Source organism: Heterocephalus glaber, unplaced genomic scaffold, assembly GCF_053883595.1.
Source record: "Heterocephalus glaber isolate CG9 unplaced genomic scaffold, H.glaber_assembly_v1.0 deba00001764, whole genome shotgun sequence".
NCBI classification, from domain to species: Eukaryota; Metazoa; Chordata; class Mammalia; order Rodentia; family Bathyergidae; genus Heterocephalus; species Heterocephalus glaber.
This window is the reverse complement of record NW_028258461.1, coordinates 10,731,971-10,753,021: the sequence shown is the minus strand read 5'-3', so window position 1 is coordinate 10,753,021 and position 21,051 is coordinate 10,731,971. Positions and strand designations below refer to the sequence as shown.

The 21,051-nt window shown below is 45.7% G+C and overlaps 2 protein-coding genes across 10 annotated transcripts in view; one reads left to right on the top strand and one right to left on the bottom strand.

The window, feature by feature from the left end:
• The window catches only part of Fhl1 (four and a half LIM domains 1), a 59,921-nt gene extending 51,566 nt beyond the window's left edge, over positions 1-8,355 (top strand). For 3 of the 8 annotated variants that reach the window (XM_004862335.4, XM_087202121.1, XM_004862334.3), the window contains 6 exons: positions 3,004-3,185; positions 4,029-4,203; positions 4,803-4,972; positions 5,410-5,596; positions 6,236-6,435; positions 6,843-8,355. In XM_004862335.4, coding sequence (XP_004862392.1) covers positions 3,030-3,185; positions 4,029-4,203; positions 4,803-4,972; positions 5,410-5,596; positions 6,236-6,435; positions 6,843-6,926 — 972 coding nt within the window. In that variant the 5' untranslated portion in view covers positions 3,004-3,029 and the 3' untranslated portion in view covers positions 6,927-8,355. Of the gene's footprint in view, positions 1-1,559; positions 1,726-3,003; positions 3,186-4,028; positions 4,204-4,802; positions 4,973-5,409; positions 5,597-6,235; positions 6,436-6,842 lie in introns of those variants that run through there. The other 5 variants (XM_087202123.1, XM_087202124.1, XM_004862340.4 and 2 more) reach the window with 3 other exon arrangements.
• Positions 8,356-11,743: 3,388 nt separating this feature from the next.
• The window catches only part of Map7d3 (MAP7 domain containing 3), a 33,782-nt gene continuing 24,474 nt past the window's right edge, over positions 11,744-21,051 (bottom strand). For both annotated transcript variants that reach the window (XM_004862333.4, XM_087202120.1), the window contains 6 exons: positions 20,935-21,039; positions 18,847-18,900; positions 16,665-16,764; positions 15,626-15,824; positions 14,289-14,569; positions 11,744-13,116 (listed from right to left, as the gene is read on the bottom strand). In XM_004862333.4, the coding sequence (XP_004862390.2) occupies positions 13,109-13,116; positions 14,289-14,569; positions 15,626-15,824; positions 16,665-16,764; positions 18,847-18,900; positions 20,935-21,039 (747 nt within the window). In that variant the 3' untranslated portion in view covers positions 11,744-13,108. The remainder of the gene's footprint in view (positions 13,117-14,288; positions 14,570-15,625; positions 15,825-16,664; positions 16,765-18,846; positions 18,901-20,934; positions 21,040-21,051) is intronic.

The following is a 21,051-nucleotide window of genomic DNA, read 5'->3' as shown; positions in this document are numbered from 1 at the left end:
AGGCAATAAAGCCAATATTTCTAGAAGTGCCTATTTTATCTTGATTAATAACTGTTTCCACATACATAAAAATGATTTAAGTCACCTGTCGAAATCAGTTCTAAAATACGCCCTTTGAAATCTCCATTTGGATAGTCTGGGTTTAAGTATACTGAGGTGGGGAATTTAAGGAGACCCTCGATATCTTATACTTGGAGAACAGTCCTAAAGCTAAAACTCAAAAGACCAAGAACCCTTCTTATTGGTACCATTAACTTGGGGTTGTTAATGTTCCTTTTGCTTGGACCCTGTACCGTAAGACCCTGTATTAAAGGAACAATATAATGGTATGTCACTTCATTGACTGATACTTTCCACACACTTTGGTAGGTCCATGTTCATTGTTCAACCCTGGATTATTTCATCATCTGGATGCCTAGACACTGAACGTGTCATGTTCTAGAACTAAGAAAGCAAGCTAAGAGTTTTTTGAAAGTGTATTCATTTAAAGTCAGGAAGACGTGGCAGGGAAGATCTCTTTGGTATGAGAACCGTGATAGTGTTTTCCTTTTCTTCACAATCTCTAGATATCTCTAAATAGAATTCATTGTGTTTTCTAGAATTATTTTTTTCTTGTGTCTGGCGCTATTAGTGTATGACACTAATGCCTGTATTTTAACCATAGAGCTAGGATTCAGGAATATCAAAAGGTGGCCCTCCCCGTAGGTGGAACTCTTGTATAATAGTCAAATACAGAAATATTTGGAAGCCATTTCTGCCCATATAGGCATCAAAAGAGAGTGATACTAGAATGAGTAGGCTCAAGGTTGTGTTCTAAACAGAGACCTCAGTGTGGGAGAAAGAGGGATATTCAAATATGGTCCAAGAAGATAGTCTCTGAAGGGCTAACCCAGTCATAGTTACTAGCCACACAGAAAGCCAGTGCTGCCTAATCTTATAAATTCTATTTTCCTGCCAAATGGCATTTTGGAGCCAGTGATAATTTAATTTCCTGGCATTTACTCTTACTGGTGATTCATTTGGTTTCTTAACTGAGCTCTTAATAAGAAAGCAAATCTTTATAGAGGGCACAATTTCAATATGGTAAAGGGAAGACAGGGATCTTAAGTGACCTAGGAAAGAGCAGGGGAGTGATTTTCCCCACAGCGTCACGGTGAGGTACTTTTGTCCTTGGCATGGAGGCCCTTGGCAGTTGAACAGCTGCTTCATGGAACCAGCACATAGTTCCGGGGAGGTTGGCCCTGGGTTCATTGTGTACATTTGGTTTCTAACCCTGTCACATAAGGGAACATCCTAGTGTTCTTTTTAGGGAAAAGTCAAGTCAGAACTGTCCTCTGGTCTTCTTTAGTCTCCTGACTATGACACAACTATCCCCAGCAACTGTCCTTGTAAAGAATGCCACTCATTTCCTTCCCGTCCCAGCTCTCTGGAGATGAGGGGTCTGGGTGCGTGTCAGTAGGAGGCAGCAGGTATGTGTGTCCTGGTGCCCAGTTTCGCCTGTTTGGAGGCTGCCTACAGAGACTGGCATGGGTCTGAGTGAGAGTTCCACAGCCTTGGCCCAGGCGGGTTCCCACATGCAGGGTGTGGTTTCCTTAGCTCACCCTCTGCTGTTTGGTTGCCTTGGGCAACAGGATCCAAACAGCCTGGACATGTGGTTGTATAAAAAAACCTGGGAATGGAACCCAAAGCAGGAGTCTGGGCTGTTTGGTTGAAGGAAGAGCTGCGGTGAGTAGCCTGCAACTGCTCATTATTTTCCCGTGTTCTTTCTCTGGAGACGACACTTGCTCTGGGTGTTTGATAACTGTGTGTGGATGGTTTGCATTAAACAGTCTCAGCTTTTGTGTTTCCTTCACAGATTAAATAGGTGCTATCTACTTTTGTAAATTTTCTTTTTCAGAGAGAGGAGAAAAAGTAGCATATAGACTTAACATGGAAAGAAGTTGAGAGCTAGTAGCGGCTCACATTTGGTACCTTTGTTGGTGGCAAGGTTCTGTGCACAGTGACTTGGCAAAGGGGCCACGGAGGGCCTTAGCAGTCTTGGGTGGGGAAGTGATGGGGTTATACAGGGGGAATCGCGGGGTTCTTGGAATTAACCCTCTGTCAGAGTCATTTTTTCCAGAGCATACTTTAAACTTGCAGTGTTTAAAGCAGCAAATGTCCCAAAGTGAATATAATTGATCCTCCCTCTCTTGACCCGAGGGTTTGATTTTAGTAAGTCACAAAACCATGCATCACTGTGACAAATAATCCAGTTTCAAAATGTGCTGGTGCCAGTCAAGAAGGCTGTTTTGATAAATGCCCCTCAGCCCTACTGCTTAGGCCTCAAAAGTCAGTACACTTATCTGGAACAAAACTCTTTGGGATCTCTCTAGGGTCTAAAATTGTTTCTACCTGATTTCAAGTAAATTTAAGCATTTTTAATGGATGAGGATTGTTTGTGTGACCAGCAGGGTACAGAGTCGGCTGTTGAGGTTTAGTTCAGATGGATAGAACTGTATAGATAGGAGGAAAGTGAGGCCTCCAGAGAATACTCTTTCCCCTGAAAAAGTGACAGAGAAAAGGGCAAAAACTGGCAGGGAGGCTCCTGGCTTGCACATGGCGGGCAGCCTTCCAAGGAGAGGGCCCGGCCCCTGCCTCCCCGTTCCTGTGAGAAGCCTGCCTGCCACCTAGGTCTTCATTCCTGTATAGCAATTTCCCCTTTCTTGCCTGCGCCATCCCAGCCCTCTACTGCTCACAATCACCATACTTTCCAGAATCTCTGCATGGTGAGCGGCCAGGGCTCGGAGGCATTGTCTTTCTGGGAGTCATAGTGAAGTATCCGTGGCCTTGGGGCTTAGCGGCCAGCCAGGCTCCAGTGGAAGCTGGGCCCTGGTGCCCAGAGCCCGTTTACTCAAAGGGGCTTCTTGGCCACATGCAGCACTGCCCAGGCACCTCTAAGGCCCGCTGTGGCAGAGCGCCCTGGCATGCCCTTTGGTCATTTGTTCTTCCTGCTTGCCCCTGCAGGTCCCTCCAGCTATAAGGTGGGCACCATGGCTGAGAAGTCGGACTGCCACTACTGCAGGGACTCTTTGCAGGGGAAGAAGTACGTGCAGAAGGATGGCCACCACTGCTGCCTGAAGTGCTTTGACAAGTTCTGTGCCAACACCTGCGTGGAGTGCCGCAAGCCCATCGGTGCAGATTCCAAGGTACTGGGCATCCCCGTGTGTGAGCACCACGGGCTGGGCTTCGGGGTGTAGTTTTCCTGCTGCTCAGACAGCAACAGGCACCTTTTTGAGTTCTGCTCCTCACAGCAGCCACCTTGAGGCCGCCTCTGTTCCCAAGGGCATTCCTGGTGTCCCTCGTTTAATATGGGCCTCAGACTAGATGGACCTTGAGGCCTTTGCCAGCTCTTTTGGTTGTACAGGTTGAATTCCCTTATGTAAAATGCTTGGGACCTGAACTGCTTCAGATTCTGGGTTTTAAAAAAAATTTTTGGAATAATTTGCATATATATAATGAGACAGCGTGGGGATAAGACATGAGGGCTAAATAGGAAATTCATTTGTTTCATGTATACCTTACCTACATAGGCTGAAGGTAGTTTTATGCAATATTTTAATAATTGTGTGCCTGAAATAAAGTTTGTGCACCACAGCCGAAGTGGCTAGGAGAGTCTTTTTCTTTTTCTCCCTGGAGACACTGAGTAGACTATGTCTTGTGTGCCTGGGTTTTGGCTGTGACCTGACATATAAGGTTAGGTGTGGAATTTTCCACTTGTGGTGCCATGTTGCCAGTCAAAACGTTTCAGATTTTGGAGCATTTGGGGTTTGGGATTTGGGGATTAGAGATGCTCAGCCTGTACTCTAAGTATCCTGGGGATTATGAGGTTTTCATCCTCATTGCAGTGTCCCTCTTACTGCTCCGAAGAACACTCACCTGGGGGGTACCCTAGGTGTGAGTGAGTGTCGCCCAGTAGTCAGCCCAGGGAAGCTGGCCGGCCCTGCCTCAGTGTCCCTCACAGGGGCTGCCCCGTTCTGCTTGCTTCCCAGGAGGTGCACTACAAGAACCGCTACTGGCACGACACCTGCTTCCGCTGTGCCAAGTGCCTTCACCCCTTGGCCAGCGAGACCTTTGTGTCCAAGGACAACAAGATACTGTGCAACAAATGTGCCACTCGGGAGGACTCCCCCAGGTGCAAAGGGTGCTTCAAGGCCATCGTGGCAGGTACTGTCCCCCTCCCACCCCAGGCTGCCCGGGAGGAGCTCTGAGGGCAGCCATGATGTTGGCTTGCTTGTCATGGTGGGGCTAACGTTGCTGCAAGCTGCTTTGAGACTTTAGCATATATATGTACACATATACATACACGTATATATCGTACACATATATGCTCGCACACACGCACACACTTGGAGACTAAAGAACACTGGCGAAAACAGCCTGTGGCAAGAGAATGAAGTGAACAGTATGTAGCGCTTTCTCGTTTGGGTGTAGTAAGTGATCAAGGCATGCTTCCCCCCTAGGGTGTAATTTGGGCTCAGAGGTCAGGCAGCCCCCCAGCTGACTGTTAGTCCATGCAGTGGGTAGAGGCGGGGGAGTGGGGATTCACATCTCATAGGAAATGATACTGCTGGGACCCCGCCCGCAAGAGTCCCAGGTGGACATCACCACAAGGGGCACCGGGTTAGGGTTAGGTGGAGGAGGCGTGAGGCCAGCCACTGCAGGGCCTGCATCCCCTCACCTCTGGAGGGCCCGGGCAGGGGCTGAGTGGATGCAGGCCCCTGCAGAGCCTGTCAGTGGGGCTATCGGCCTGCTTCCCCCTGCAGGAGACCAGAACGTGGAGTACAAGGGCACCGTCTGGCACAAAGACTGCTTCACCTGCAGCAACTGCAAGCAAGTCATCGGGACCGGAAGCTTCTTCCCAAAAGGGGAGGACTTCTACTGCGTGACTTGCCACGAGACCAAGTTTGCCAAGCACTGCGTCAAGTGCAACAAGGTACTTTGGCAAGGGAGATGCGTGTTGACTACTGTCTCTAGAAGTGTTGACAGTTTGTAGAGCACTTGCACACACACTATCCCATTCCATCCTCACAACAGCCCTGTGACGTAGGAATTATTATGCCTATTTTACAGATGAGGAGACTGGGATAAGAAAGTAAGCTGTCTGGTGGCGGTGGTGTGGGCAGCCCTGGCTCTGGAAGCCAGCCTCCACCACTCAGTTGCTGCGCCACCTTGCCAAGGGGCTCACCTTCCCCAGGCCTTGGTGTCTTCATCTGTCAATTAGGGGTAATAATGGCACCTGCCTCCCATGGCCGTGGTGGAGATTAAATGAGATACTGTAAACCAAAGCGCCCAGCACAGTGCCTGGCACGTGGTAGGCATTCAACAAAATGGTTGTTGAATCTGAATCCGGTGCTACACTCCCTGGTCTAGGCCATCACATCTGGAGGAATCACTTACCAGGATCAGCCCTGGCATGCCGATTGCTTTGTGTGTGTTACCTGCTCTAAGAAGCTGGCTGGGCAGCGTTTCACCGCTGTGGAGGACCAGTATTACTGCGTGGATTGCTACAAGAACTTTGTGGCCAAGAAGTGTGCTGGATGCAAGAACCCCATCACTGGTAGGCTTAAAGAGTCCTTGCTAAGTCTGCCAGGCTAGGTTTTGTGCATGATAACCATCTCTCATTTTCCTGTGTCATTGATTTCATCCACAAAGGTCCCCAGAGACTAGAATGCCCTGTCCCTGCCATTGTGGCTCTAAAGGACCTCCCAGTAGTTCAGATTCTCCTGCAGGCCAGGCTAGCTTTTGTATTACAGAACACTTCATGACTACTGCCAACTAACAATGCCAGGAGTTCACAAGCCTGAGACCCTTGGGCCACAGGCAGGCACTGCAAAGAGGGTTTGGGGGCACTGAGGGGTGGGAGAGGGGAGGGGCTTGGAAAAGGGATGCGGGTGGAGGGGAGGAGAAGGGGGGTGCCGGGGAGGGCCGGGGAGGGCTGGGGGCGCCAGAGAGCCCGGAGCACGATAACCTGGTGTTATAACAGCCCATAGCTGGAGGCTAGTGCAGAGGTACCTGCTGGCAGGGGGGTTTTGTTTTTTTATTTTTATTTTTTGTGTGATCAGAAGCAAAGCTAATCACTTCATTCCTCATCTCGCGGCCGCGATCCACGTGCCCTGGGCCCTTTCCCCACCTCCAACTTTCCCATTCCCCGGGGAGCCTTGAAATGTACATTTGAGAAGACTTTTGCCATCCTCAGGGAAAAGGACTGTGCCAAGAGTGAGCCACCCAGTCTCTAAAGCTAGGAAGCCCCCAGTGTGCCGCGGGAAACGCTTGCCTCTCACCCTGTTTCCCAGCGCCAACCTCCGGGGCAGGCATCCGGGTGGAGAAAGGACTTGTCCCTCATGGGTGGTGGTTCTTTGTAGAAAAAATCGAAGCTTAGCAGCTCCTCGAGGCCCGGTAAGTGCAGACCTCACGAACAGCCCAAGTTTGCCTCCTGGTAGCCACTTTGATGCCATGGCCCTGACCTAAATCAAAGAAACTGGTTATGGTGGGAGGTCGGTGCGCGTCACAGGGTGATAGTGGCGGTGTGGGAATGAGGGTTCCTTATATCAGAGAAGCCCTTGGCTGAGCTCCGGCATCCTCTCAGGTCCTTGAGAGCCGTAGCAGGGTTGCGGCAGCATGGGGCACAGTGGCAGCATGGGGGACAGTGCGCGGTGGAGGGGGGGGGGGCTGTGAGCCAGGCAGACGTTGCCTCTGTGCACTTGTTGGCTCTGAATGGGGCAAGTCGTCATTTTATCTCTGAATCACAGCTTGCTCACTTGTATTCATTCAACTGTCTCTCGTTTTCTTTTGTTTTTCCACAGGGTTTGGTAAAGGCTCCAGTGTGGTGGCCTATGAAGGACAATCCTGGCACGACTACTGCTTCCACTGCAAAAAATGCTCCGTGAATCTGGCCAACAAGCGCTTTGTTTATCACCAGGAGCAGGTGTATTGCCCTGACTGTGCCAAAAAGCTGTAAAGTGACAGGGGCTCCTGTCCTGTAAAATGGAATGTGCATCATGTTCTTTGTGTCCTTGCTCTCTCTGCCCTACACCATCAATAGGACAAGAGTGGTCTTTCACCTCCTAACGTTGTTCCTTCTGTCTTTTCTCCCATTTTACAGTATTACTCAAATAAGGACACACAGTGATCATATTAGTATTTAGCCAAAAGCAAACTTGCAGCAAAGTTAATTTCTCTATAGCTGCAATGAAGAAACAAAAACTTAGATAGATTGACTCTTCTGCATGTTTATCATAGAGCAGAAAAGTACTGACCATTTAGCCACTTATGATGTAAGCAAGAAGCATAAGCAACAAAGCCCCCACTGAGACGCCTTTTGTGGCTCAGCTGGGACCTACCATGTAGTCGAAGACACTCGAGAGTTGCAGCGGCTGCTCCAACTCACTGCTCACCCTCTTCTGTGGGCAGAGAAAGAATTTGCTGGAATGCATGGTTTAGCTTCCTTATTAAAACTCTGACCTTCCTTCTGTTCTTTTGTGCTTTTACATGATTAACAAGAATTTTCAGGAAATTAACATTTGAACTTAGCTGTAATTCTCAACTGACCGTTTTACCCACGCTGATGTTTGATTTGCCTGTGCGGCATGTGTTCTGAGCGTTCCTGCTTCACAGCATGAAACATACAGGTGATTGGGAATGTGTGAGCAGATCTGAGAAAACAAGCCTGTTTCAGAGCAGCAGCATCACAGCCAATACTTCTGGAAGCTTAACAAAACTAACCCTGCTGTCTTTTTTATTTTTCTAATTAATGATATTTTTGTTTTAATTAATAGTAGAATAGTTTATGGGTTTGGAAACTTGCATGATGATATTTGGGCCCCCTCAGACAGTCCTGCAGTTTTGAGGTTCATCCTTCAGCAATGACTGTAACACTCTAGAGGGGTAGCTGAGCAGGCACCAGGGCTGTCATTAATGTGGAGCTGACATTGTGAAACCATGACGAGTTGAATCCCTTGTAACATGTAGTTGTCTGCTCTTCATCTGTGTCGAAGAGGGCTGCACAGTCCCTTCTGTTGTGACTCCTAGGGCTTCTCAAGAGCTCAGCTGGCTCTCTGGGGAAGTCCTCACAAGCGGAACCTGATTTCCACCTCCTGCTTCCCTGTGATGCAGGATCACCTACTTACTGTATTCTCCATTACTATATTACATAGTATCACAAGACAGTATCCAAAGTAAACATGTTATGACAATACATATTAATGTTCTCATAGGAGTGATTGTAGAAGCCAGTGCCTCATTTTTACATTTTGTCATTAGCTGTTATCATCTAATGTTTCAGTGTATCCTTACAGAAATAAAGCAGCATAGAAATAACTTGCCTCTTGTCTTTGTATACTGCCCAGAATAAAGCCATAAGGTGATACTGCTAACCCAGAAACCTGAGAGGCTTTTTTTCCCCTAACTCAAGGATATACTCGGTTTGGTGCAATCACACGGAACATAGGAACTGTACATAAGACAGACCTGTAACACACCTTTGATCCAGGTTAAGGAAAAACTGGGTGTCCACTATGACCCAAGATAGCCTTCCCCAGATTTGCACATCCCTTAGAAAAGCATGTCGCTGAGAAGTCCTCATGGGCAGTATATTCTTGGAGCCTCCTCCTGACTTTCCTGCCGGACTCTCTGGATTCACATTGAGCACCACTGTACCCTAACCTGTGGCTGCCGGAACCCTCTGCCCCAAGAGACCCTGGCTGGTCCTTGTGTTCTGGGCTCAGCTGTCCAGTTAGGCAGAGGGTGGGGAGGTGTGGGCAGAGGGAGCTGGCCTGGCACACAGCTGCTAGACCACCACGCAGCCATGTCACTCGCTCACCTGAGGCTCCTGCTCTCAGGACATCCACCCCACCCCCACTTGTCACTTCCAGGTGGCCTAGGAGGCCCAGGGCAACAGGCAGTGGCAGAGCTCACCTGCTTTCTGAAGGAGCCACATGCTCTAAGGCACCTCGTCAAAACATCTTGGCTAAGGGCTTAGTCAATGGAGAGGAGGGTGTTAAGACTTCAGTGGGCCCCCTCGGCTGGGCCAGAGCCCTTGGGTGCTAACATTTACCCTCTTAGGAATTGAAGCCTGACAGTGAGGAACTGTGAGCTGTGAGCTTTTTGTTTGGGGGTCCTCCCACCCAGGGATTGAATCCAGGGCCTTGCATGACCATGAGCACTTTTAAGAACATGGGACATCCCCTTATATGTGTTCCTCTAGAGAAATGAGCTATTACAACCTTTAAACCAATGAGTCTGTCCAGTGTGCAGGGCTGCATGGGGAGCGGGGTGGTTGGGTTCTTGAGAGCAACTGGCCCCCAGCCTTGCCTAGGGAGCAGGTACCTGAGGCGGCAGCAAGGAAAGGAGGGGGGGCAGCCCTCCCTGAGGATGTGGCACCTGGGTTCTGCCCGTACTCCAGCACCCCCTGCAGCATTCCCCTCGTGACTTTAGAAGGCATACGTTGTTTGTTGAGTGACGCCCATAATGTTCAGGAGGAATGAGGGTAATTTCGTTATTGTATCACCAGCAGAGAAGCATTTTCTCCCTCAAAGGGGATCAGAATGTCAAGAACTTACCAACATGTGGCTAACAGGGTGGTGTCTGCAGCCAGACTGCCCAGGTTCAAATCTGGCTACTCTGCCATTCTCTAGGAATGAGACCTCAGGCAAGTTACCTGACATTGTTTCTTCAGCTGTAAAATGACACTAAAGTGTCCAATCAACATTGGCAAGGATTTTGTCCCCAGTTCCAAAGACACTGTTCTGGTGGTGTCTGACCTACCCTATAGGCCACATGATGTGTGGCTCCCAAAGGCGGGGGTGGGACAGACCTGGGTTTCAATACCAGCCCTGCCTCTTTCTAGTTATGTGACAAATGCCCATTTCCACAAACAACAATGATCTCATTGATAAAAATGAACTCCCATCATTACAATGACGCTTCTGAAGCACCCAGCATGTCATGTGAATGACCTGGACTACATTACTATGACTCAGAGTAGTCAGGGGAGTGAGCAGGACCCACCTGGGGACACCGTCACTGGACTGCTGGGAGTGAGAACTGGGGCTGACTCCAACCCATCAGGTCGGGTTGGGCACTGAAAGTGCACAGAGATTGAGCCCTGCTGAGATAAAGGGGCCAGTTGTCACCTCCAAGCTTAGCTCCCTGGCATGAGCTGCTGTTTGGCGTCTCCCGATGCTCTCGGCTTGGCCAGTGAGTGGTATCTGGGAAGGGGGGGGAACTGCAGAAGTGACAGGGCCTGCAGGGATTGTAGTAGAGCTGCCTCACTGACAGAGGAGCAAGGCTCAGAGAGGAGCTGGCAGCCCTCTTGGCTAGGATTCAAGTCTTCAGGGTCCTGGGTAGCAGGGTTTCTGGCTACTGCAGCTGTCACATGTGTCCTTAATGACACAGGTGTAGGAAACATGCCGTTCGGAAGAATCTCCCGGTAGTAGCCAGGGATCTGTCCTTCAGGGAGTAGGACACCCAAAGTCTATCCAGAGAGGAAGGGAAATGTGAGGGGACCACGGTGTCGGCTAGGGGGCAGAAAGGCTAAGGACTCCACCCAGCGCCTTGGAGTCATGACAGAAACTTTAGTCAAGAGGTGGACCAAGGGACCTGGTGGCAGACTTGGCAGTCAAGGGCTCTGAGCACAGATGATGTCCATAGAGGTGGGGTCTTTGGCAGGAATGGGATGTGTCCAGCTTATGCTGATTCCAATGCACAGAATGCACTGAATGCTCAGTGGGGAACACCTTTCCCATCCTTCTGAGAACCAGATCCCAAAGATTAGGGATAAACACACTTCTGGTCTTACTATAACTAAAACCTAGTGGAGAAAGCATGTTTTAAGACTGGACACAAAACATTTACAGGCACATCAGAACATTCGTTTTGCCATTCAAAATCACAGTAATATCATGAAGAAATGGGTATGTAATGGAGCACACCGCTGGGCATGTGAGCCTGCCTGTAATCCTAGCTGAGGCAGGCTGAGGCAAGAGGATTGCAACTTCAAGGGTGGTCTGGGAAACTTAGTGAGACCCTGACTCCAAATAAAAATATAAAAAAGGGCTGGGGATAGCTCAGTGGTAGAGCATCCTCGGTTCAATCCCCAGTACTGTGGACAAAAAAGCAAGCACACAAACTGCCCGAGTACAGACAGACCTTGAAAAGTGAGAAAAAAAAATCAAGTAGGTTTTCCTCATCTGAGGCAAGTGCCACATTCAAGGTTTCAAAGGGGTGGGGAGGGGATGGGTTTCTTTTCAGAAAATGTTCTAAAACTAGACACACCTACAGCCCCATTATGTGTAAGGCTGAGGCAGGAGGATCCCTGCAGCCGAGGAGTTCAAGGCCAGTCTAGGGAACATAGCCAGATCCCATCTCAAAGAAAAAAAGGGGAAAGGGAAAGAAAAAGAAAAAACATGGTGACTGTTATATGAATTTTACCACAATAAAAAGATACTTTAGCATCAGACTTCAGTAAGTGAGAGCCACCAGAAGAAAGAACAGCAAGTACTGAATAGTTGTACGGAGAAGAGCAGATGTGAAACTGGTGCCTTACTGTCCTGAAGTGGAACTCCTCTGCATCACCAACTGCATGAAGAGGGGAGTTGGAAGGTCTGTTTGCTATTACCGAGGGTGCTGGGTGCCTGCACTCAGTCAGCAAGTGGTGCCACATTTATACCACTATCCGTGTATTTCATACCATCATAACAAAACAAAATGGGTTTGATCTGCAAGTTTATTTCGTACAGCACACATTCACAGAGAGCTGTAACAGCGTTTCAACACCTGTCATCTCTGCAGAAAAATATCTGAACTTCATTTTTAGGGTGATTGTCTCTGCCTTATATATGAAAGCTAGTGTATAAAAATAGTTTTTAAACTTAAGGCATCCTGCCCTAATCTATAACAAAGGTACAGTACTCAAGGCAGCAAACAACGAAGGATTAGAAAGAATAATTATCTCCTTTTACAAATCCAAGACTGGTGGCTAGAAGGAATAACTGGTCTACTTCAAACTCTGTGAGTCAACACTATGAAACTCATTAGCATTAGGACAAGGTATCTGCATTATTCCAGCTTTATGGAATCATATGCCTGGTGTGTGCATGCATGTGTGTGTTATGCATGTGTGTGTAGGCATGCATGTGCTTCTCAGGGGCACTGAGGAGTAATGCTGCCCCCGTACTCACTTGCAGACAGTGCTGAGAAAAGTGAGCACATTTTCGTAACATATCCCAAACCTGAGTGCATGCTGAAGGACGACAGGACTGAGGAGAACAGACAGGAAAAGGTGATAAATGTTCAGCATTTAGGGGACTTCAACACCACCAGGAGACAGCAGCTAAGCACTGCTTTGTGTACATAACAAAAATAATCCCTGTTTTTGTAGTTAAGTCCCAGTATGTACTTCCAAAGGAAATGATGTACTGATGATAGTGATGGATGCTGTTGCACGATGAGGCCTTCAGGACGCCCAGCATTTGGGGGTATGGCTGCCAGGCACTAAAGTCAGCAGAACGAAATAGACGTGTGCCGTGGTGAAATGTGACTGTATCATGCAACCTTCAGTATCTGTGTACTAGCAACAATCTGACACAGCTCTTGTGAGCAATCCTGAGCCTCACAGAATCTATTTGGTTCTTAACAAGATCAAAATGAGCTTCCTGTTGTTAAAACTGATGTCATTAAACAGAAAAAACATTAAAGTTTTAAACATACACTGAAAAGAGGATTGTCCCTTCCACAGGAATCTTTTAAAATTTGATTGTTATCATTCACAAAAAACATTCTGGGTGTACAATCACTTAAGCACACACATTGGTAGGAAAACACAGGAGAGATAATGGGGATTTTTTTTTAAAAAAACAAAGATGTCTTTTTACTCAGAACTCACAAGAAAATGAGATGATATGGGTATCTTCTAAGACAGATGGTAAAGTGGCCTTCGGATGTCTTGTTTCCCCTTGTTTTTAATGGTCATTTCCTTTGCTGAGTTCAAGCACAAAGCAGGAAAATTCTGAGACATGGCCGTGGGAAGTTTATCCAGAGTGGAAGATGAACCATTGTCCAGGCCACACGAGGTTTACACATCTAACCAGAGGGAAAAGGAAAAGAAAGATTAGGGAAGATGCTGCGGGTCTCACAGCAACCCTGGCCTCCCTTTGGGGCAGGCCTAAGACCTTCGGCAGCCCCCTGGGTTGCTGACACGCTGATGCTATTATAAATATGTCCCTCATTTCCTCAACCCCCAAAGGATGCTTTGAAATCACTTAATTTCAAAGAGAGGGCCTGTGTGATGACACAGTCCTAGCACTCCGGAAGGCTCAGGCAGAAGGATCACAAGTTTGAGCCCAGCCTAGACGACTTAGCAAGACCTTGTCTCAAACAAAATAAAAAACAAAAAAAGTCTGAGGATACAGTTCAGGACAAAGACCCTAGGTTCAACCCTTAGTACTATAATAAAAGTGGTTTTTTTTCAAAGAAATCTTGTCCAGGAAAGAAAAGCAATGGCCTTTGGTTTTGGAAACACAGGATGAGGGACTAATTCCAAAGACCTCCTGAACCCTTGGCCCTAAAGGAGTGTCTACGTGTCGGTTGAGCAGCCTGTGGGTTAGGAGCCCAGGGAAATCTGCATTTTGAAAGGAATTATTTTTTTTATATCTGGCAAAAAATGTGAGAAATAAAAACTGGATTCAAGATATCTACTCAAAAGTAACAACATTCCTGCCGGCTTGAACCACTGGTGGTTCAGGTGTGACTGTCTCATTGGGCAGCTTGGACTACTAGTGGTACAAATGAATCTAAGCACTTTTATTAGTCTTTTTACTAATAAAATTAATAGAAAGCCACCCATGCAGGTACCACCGGTGGTTCAAGCCACCTAGCAGTGAGACATATGAATTACACCTCTATTGTGAACATGTTCATGGAAGGTTCTTCTTTTTGTTGTTTTTTGTTTTTTAAAAGTAACAATTTTTAAAAGTGCACATTTTGAGCATGCACAGTTGGAGCTGTGCAAACAGCCCAGTGTTTCAAATAAATACAATTACTACTAATTAATTTTTATCAAAATATCTTACAGTGTGGTAACCATTTACAATTGTTGCTCCATTAAGTGTGCTCTTTGATGATGGAACACCTAATGGAAGGTTCTTCTAAATCATTCTGCAGACTCGGGACTGTCTTCTTCTGTCCAAAGACCACCTTGGAACAGCTGAAGCAGGAAAGAGCTCAGGCACAGTGAAGACGGGCTGAGGCCTTACCAGACTGAGTACTGACAGGCTCGCTCCTTTCCTCAGAGTCTGAAGGCGTTGAAGAACTTTGCTGAGAAGCCATGGAATCCCTCAGATTGTGGCTGTAGCTATTAGCAGTGCTATCGGTGGCAGGTGACTCGGCATTGGTGTTGTGACTAGCAAAGTCAAAACCCTGGTCACAAATCCGCTCCTGATTTGTGGTGACACTCTGGGTGGATAGGGTGCTGGTGGAGGCTTCCCTCACTTTGCTGGGTTTTTCTGTGCGAGTGGACGTTCTTTTGGTAGATGGTCTGGAAAGAGACATTTTCATTAGAATTCTGATTATTCCAACACCAAGGCTCTGCCTGAGCAAAACTTTAACTTTTAATTAACTTATAAGAGTTGCCTTGGGTATAAATGAACTTTCCCAGTCCTAGATTGGGAAGGCTGGAAAGGACCCTGGAGCTCACAGAGCCCGCTGTATGCTAGAAGCCCTAGAGCACCATGGAAGCACCAGGGCCAAGGAGCAGCTAAGCAGGCAGGGTGCCAGGAACCCTGGTCCCCTCCTTCTAGTTGGTCAAGAGCGGCCAGTGAGGTATAGTTTGAGAATTGGTGCAGGACTCCCACCTCCAGTGCTTTCCCCACTGGCACTGGCACCAAGATTCTTGGCACACTCTTATTCCCATGGGTCCTGTGGCTTAGTGTCTTTTCAGGCAGTCACCTGAGCAGTGTTCCGTTCCAAGAAACTGTCCCTGTTCTCCTGAGCTAGCCCTGACCCCATTTCCCCATATGTGACAGGAGGATGTATCTCAGAGCTGCAGTGAGATATAAGATAGGTAATGTAGCCAGGCATGGTGCCGTACACCTGCAATCCCAGCAGGAGGATCACATTTTAGCCTAGCCTGGACAATTTAGTGACTTTGTGAGATCCCATCTCGAAATAAAAAATAAAAAAGTGCTGGACATATATGAGTGTGAAGGCCAGTACCACAGAAAAAGCAATGTAAAATGGCTGACTTATGGCAGTCACTCCACAAACGTCCTCTTTCCTGATTTTACAAAACATTTACCATGCAAACAAAAACAGTCTGGAGTCAGGTGAATCAGGGTTTGAATTTGGACTCTGGCTTCTTAACAGTGGGATGTTGGGCAAATAAGGCCCTTGGCTGCTTTACACCTCAGTTTGCTTACCTCTAAACCTGACAAGGCTCCTGGGGATTAGTTTGTTTCTGTTAAGTTGATGTTTGACAGTGTTTGGAATGTGCAAACTAAGAGCTCAATAAATAATACATCCTGTGTAGCTTTCTAACAATGTTACTCATAACCCTACAAGTTTATTCAGGTAAATAAGATGGCAAGTGACTCACCCTGAGCCTTTTGCGTCATTCGAAGAGTCTGTTGGGTCCTCCTGTCTGAAGGTTTTCACATCACCATTGAAGTATGCTGTCTGCTCCTTATCTACCTCACCAGTTTTGGCCTGTAAAACCGCCTGCTTTTGAGGCATTCTTGTGGCATTTTTATAAGGCATTGTGAGTTTGGTAGATGAATCTCTGCCATTTCCGATGCCTAAGGAAGAAAAAGAAACAATTAAAATTGGAGTTTCAACAATACAAGGAAAAGTCAAGGATATGATCCTGATAAGATGGGACGTCTGACTGAGGTAGGATAAGGCAGGCCAGCAGCACTGTGGGGAGCCGGGCCGGGATACGCAAAGGCAAACCCAGAGGTGCCTGCTGCTCTGTCCCCTCTGTACGCTGACTGAACTTCGGACCCAGTCACAGGCCCCACCTCTGTTTGTTCCTGTGTTTGTCTCCCACTGGCTATGGCTCCCTGAGGCTGAGGGCCACGGCTCTTCATCTCTAGCACCTTATACCACACCTTCCTTACCTGTCCACTGTCCGCTTGCAGGATAAGTATGGATGGATATGACAATTACTGCGGTTCTGTTTCCTCCTCACAGGGAATTAACTATATATTTTGGAGGGCACTCATATCATGACCTGATTTTTTCTTAAGGAGGCAGAAAGTGGCATTCTACCCTGTAGTCAATCACGGATGCCTTTTGAGGCCTTGAGCTGAGAAATGCCAGCAATCCTCACATTCAACTGAGGAAGAGAGCCACCTACAGTCTATTAGTATGACCTGTAAGGTAACAGCAGCAGTAGCAGCTAATATTTATTCAGAGTTTACTACATGTCAGATATTATGCTTAGTATACTCAGATTTATCTCATTAAAATCTCATGCCTGCCCCAGGAGGAAGACAACATTAACTCCCCTTCTGAGCAGAGAGGTTAAGTGACCTGCCCAAGACCACACAGCTCACAAGTGGAAGAGCCCTTGGATATGAACCTAGGCAGTCCAGCCCCTGAATGGTGACTAACAGAAGCAGCGGGAGCAAGCAAACCTGATGTAAACATGTCATCAAGGGAGTCCTCATCACTTTCCGTCTCCTCATCATCAGCCTCATCTTCTTCAGTTGTGTCATTGCTGGATATTTCCATAGCCTATAGTTAAAAAAGAAAATAATAATTATAACTAATATTCAACCATCCTGGCTTAGAATTTCAAAGAGGTCTGATTTTAAGACTGGACTGATGGTTAACTTTTCAATTAAAAGGTTAAGAAAATCACCTCTTTAACTGGCGCCAAGAATCTACAGAGGACAGGGGCAGGGGGCCTTAGCTACGTCTTTCAGCTAGGGAAAATATTCAAGAATGAAGGCTGGCCCTGAGTGAGGGTCCAGGCGCCACAGCTTTGGACTGCCATCTGTCCTCTCCTTGCTCGGAATCCCAATTAAGCCAAGGTTCAACGAGTTGGTGAAGAGCTAAAAAGTTCTTGGCTGCTGCTTGAGGTGAAATTTCCTGGGCCAATGAACTGACTTAACTTTGAGATAGAGACTGCCAGCACTTTTCAGAACTGACATACCTGGTCTACATTCTCATGCTACTTAATGGTATGACTGAGCAGAAAAGGGCAATTGTAAACAACAGAATATCAGTTTTGTAACAAAGAATGAAAAGAACACCAAATCTGGAGGAAAAAGGGCTTAACATTCCTGCCTGCTTAAACCACTAGTGGTCTCATTATACAGCTTGTACCCTGGTGGTACAAATAGATCTAATCACTTTTATCAGTCTTTTTACTAATAAAAGTAATAAAAAGCCTATAAACAGACCAAATCTAGTTGCTTGAATTTGAATAATTATAGGCCAAATATAAATATAAATTAATATTACTCATACCATTTAAAAATTATTTGAATAATGAACAAATTTATTTATTTCAGTAAATCAGAGCCTCCCAGCAGTGAGACATACAAAGTATGGCCCTATTATGAACATGTTAAATGCATGTGTTCCATCAAAAGACATGATATTGGAGAAAGTAAAAACTGAAAAAGATTTAAAAAGCATTCCCCATAAAGGAAAAAAAGGATCAATCTGAGTTCACTGAAATGATAAACACTGATTCATTAAGACAGCAAGAGAATGAGGCTGTGGTATGATCAAAAAGAGACTGAATGTTTAAATGAAAAAACAGTGATTACCGTAAAAGACACCTTGCCATTAATCTCCTTCAAAATACTCCCCTCACTGCAAACATACGTATCCCATTATTTTTGCCACTCTTTCAGGAGTGTCTCTAGTTGTACTCTTGTGGCTATCTCACTGTCCTGAACTGATTCAAAATGTTTACCTTCATGGCCATTTTGACTTTAGGGAAGAGCCTCAAGTGGCAAGGTGCCAGATCTGGTGAACAAGGTGGATGAGGACGCACTGGAACACTTTTTTCGAGCCTGACTTTCCATTGGATGACACTTGGCAGTAGCACTCACCTTATTTTTGGTCACATTTATTTTTGGACTTCTAGAACTGCCTCAGAAAGTGGAAAGAATGATGGGATAAGTGTGTTTGAAGCAAGGGGGAGTGTTTCGAGGGGGATTAATGGTAATGTATCCGATAATGTAATAAATTTTAAAAATGTAAACATACATCATATTATTTGATCAGCCCTTTCATAGCATGAGAGAAGATCCCTGCAATACATGTATGAAAGGATTCCTGGCCAGAGTAAAAATTCCTACAATCAATAAGAAAAAGGACAAAGTAAGAAAATGGGCCAGTGACTTGAAAAGGCATGTTACTAAAGTGGATCTCCAAATGACTAGTAAGTATACGAAAAAGCATTCAACTTTGTACCAGAAAATATTGACAAAATTCAACAGCATTAACATTAGGAGAATCTATCCAGCAGAAGATGACAATAGGACAAGACAAGCCATGCATCAGGAGAAGCTACCTACATTAAACAATCAAAAAAGCAGCAGAGTTTAGAACATTCGAAGAGCTACAAAAAAGCAAATGACAAATCAGCCCAAACGTTTTGGGCAAAATGACCAAAACAAGCATTTCACACAGAGAAAACAGGAAAGCTATCTAGAGGTATAAAACAAGCTTTATCTCTTTAACCATCACAGAAATGCAAATGTGATACTTTTTCTTTACCACCAGATTTGCAAAAGTGGAAAGTTGGCAAGAACATGAAACAAGTAATTCTTATGCACTGCTTGTAGGAGTGGAGACTACCTTGGAGGCATTTACATCGGTCTTCCTTGTCCTCTTCATTATTTCCTCAATTCTCTATTTAAAGGAAATAAAAATTCAAACATAAAAAGAGATTAAAACCAGTGGTCCTGAAGCAGTTAATATCTCCTTTTCACAGATTAAACCAACAAAAGGCTTGGTGTGGCAGCTGACTTCCCTCTTCCCATCCTGGTTTCCCCTACAAAATGCCATGAATGACAATAGTTGTACTTGTTATCATAACACAGTCACACAAATGGCAACTTCTCATTCCTGTCTTCACAGACATGGAAATTCACTCCCTTAGACTAATCATGTATTATTGCAAATCAACTGGAGCTTTTAACAGAATTTTAGTCTTAACAGATTATTCCTGAAGCTGATTTTAATGAAAATAAGGTACCTCAATGCTACCATACAGTCAAGAGATTTTGTTATTAAAAAGAGAAGACAGGAGGCAGAGGTGGGATGTATTCTAGGGTGGGATAAGACTTCTCTCCCCTTCATGAGGTGAGGCCAGCTGTGGCTCCTTGGCCATCACACGGTGATCAATCTAATGACAGGGAGGCCTTACAGCACTTCGGCCAAGACCAGGCTCCGACCATGTTTCTCCCAAAATAGCCCTAGCATGATTTTTCAGGGTGCTTATAATATAAGCCCTACCCCCAAAATAACCCTCAGCTAAGATTGTCAGCTAGACGGATGCATCCAGTACATCTGTTGCAACACACAACGGACATATGAATTATAAAATAATGTTAATATATAATATAAATATTATTAAAATTAATACTTAAAATACATGGTAATATAAATTAAGTATTTTTAAATACCACCTTAAGGGGGTACCTTTAGAGGAAAAGTAAACACCTATGTAAACAGATGAACTCCAGACTTATTGCCAAATGACCAATCGAGCACAGACACCACACACAAATAACATGTGCACACAATGGACACGATTATGTCTAATATGAATCTTCATAATTCAGTATGTTGTGTGTTATAACAGATGTAGTTAATGCCCTTGTGTGAAATAAAGAAACGTTTTCTGAATTTTGCTGTCTGCAATTTTTTGTTGCTTTTGTGTGGACCATCATTCTTTTATTTTTGGTACCAGGAATTGAACTCGGGACCTTGCACTTGAGAGGCAGGCGGTGGAACCACTGAGCTAAATCCCCAGCCCTAGACCATCATTCTTAACTGTCATCATTTTTGTTGCCGCTCCTGTCTCGGAAGTCTTCAATGGACATTTGACTTAATGGAAACTTTGTGAAGCCCAGCCTGCAAGAGGTTGTGACGTGGGTGAAGAATTCATGGGGTAAAATCATGGACAGCTGTGTTGTCAATGCATCAGGAGCAGGCTACATGGACAAGAAGAAGTGCTCATTTAAGGAGAGCTCTATTGCTGGATGTGAGGGACTGGGGCCAGTGGTTCTCCAGGACATGAAGTTGCAAGAAAGTCAGGCAAAAAAAAAAAAGAAATTCAGACCAGAATCTGGGGTTTGGAGAATTAGGATGATGTTCCAGAAGACGATGACATGACTACTTAAACAAATGTAGATTTTTGTACACAAATACGTGTAGAGTAGATTGATGTACATGAAAAAAATAAGCCAACCCCTGAAAATAAGCCCTCTTACATCTTTTGGAGCAAAAATTAATATAAGACCTGGTCTTACTTTTGGGGAAATATGGTAGATGAGCCATGTGAGTTGCACAAAAGTGGCACTACCATGGGCTGTGTGTTGGCCTTTCAAAGAGTCCTACACTTCTTTGTACCACAGCTGCTGCAAATTCCAGCCTAGTTTAGAAGAAAATAAGTTCCACCAACCCCTACTATGGCTGGAGGCATCCTGTTCGAAGGAGCTTTGTTCCCTCAGATTTGATACAGAGGCACTGCTGTAGTGGCTACCAAGGGTACGCATGCTCAGTAAGAGGAGAGCCTTCGATGTAGAAGTCAGCTCCTTGGTAGTGGGGAAACAGTCAGGGGCTAACACACACCCAATCTGCGATTTTCAAAACCATTCTGGTATCACACTCCCAACATTGTTTAACACAACCAAAACCCACAAAACAGAGAACAAGTACCTTTTTTCTTTCTAATCTTTCTTGTAGGTTTTGTAACATAATTCTCTCGTGTTCCTTCTTGCGTTTATCAGCTTCTTCGTGAGCTTTTATTTTTGTGTCCCCTTTCTAGGAAATTGA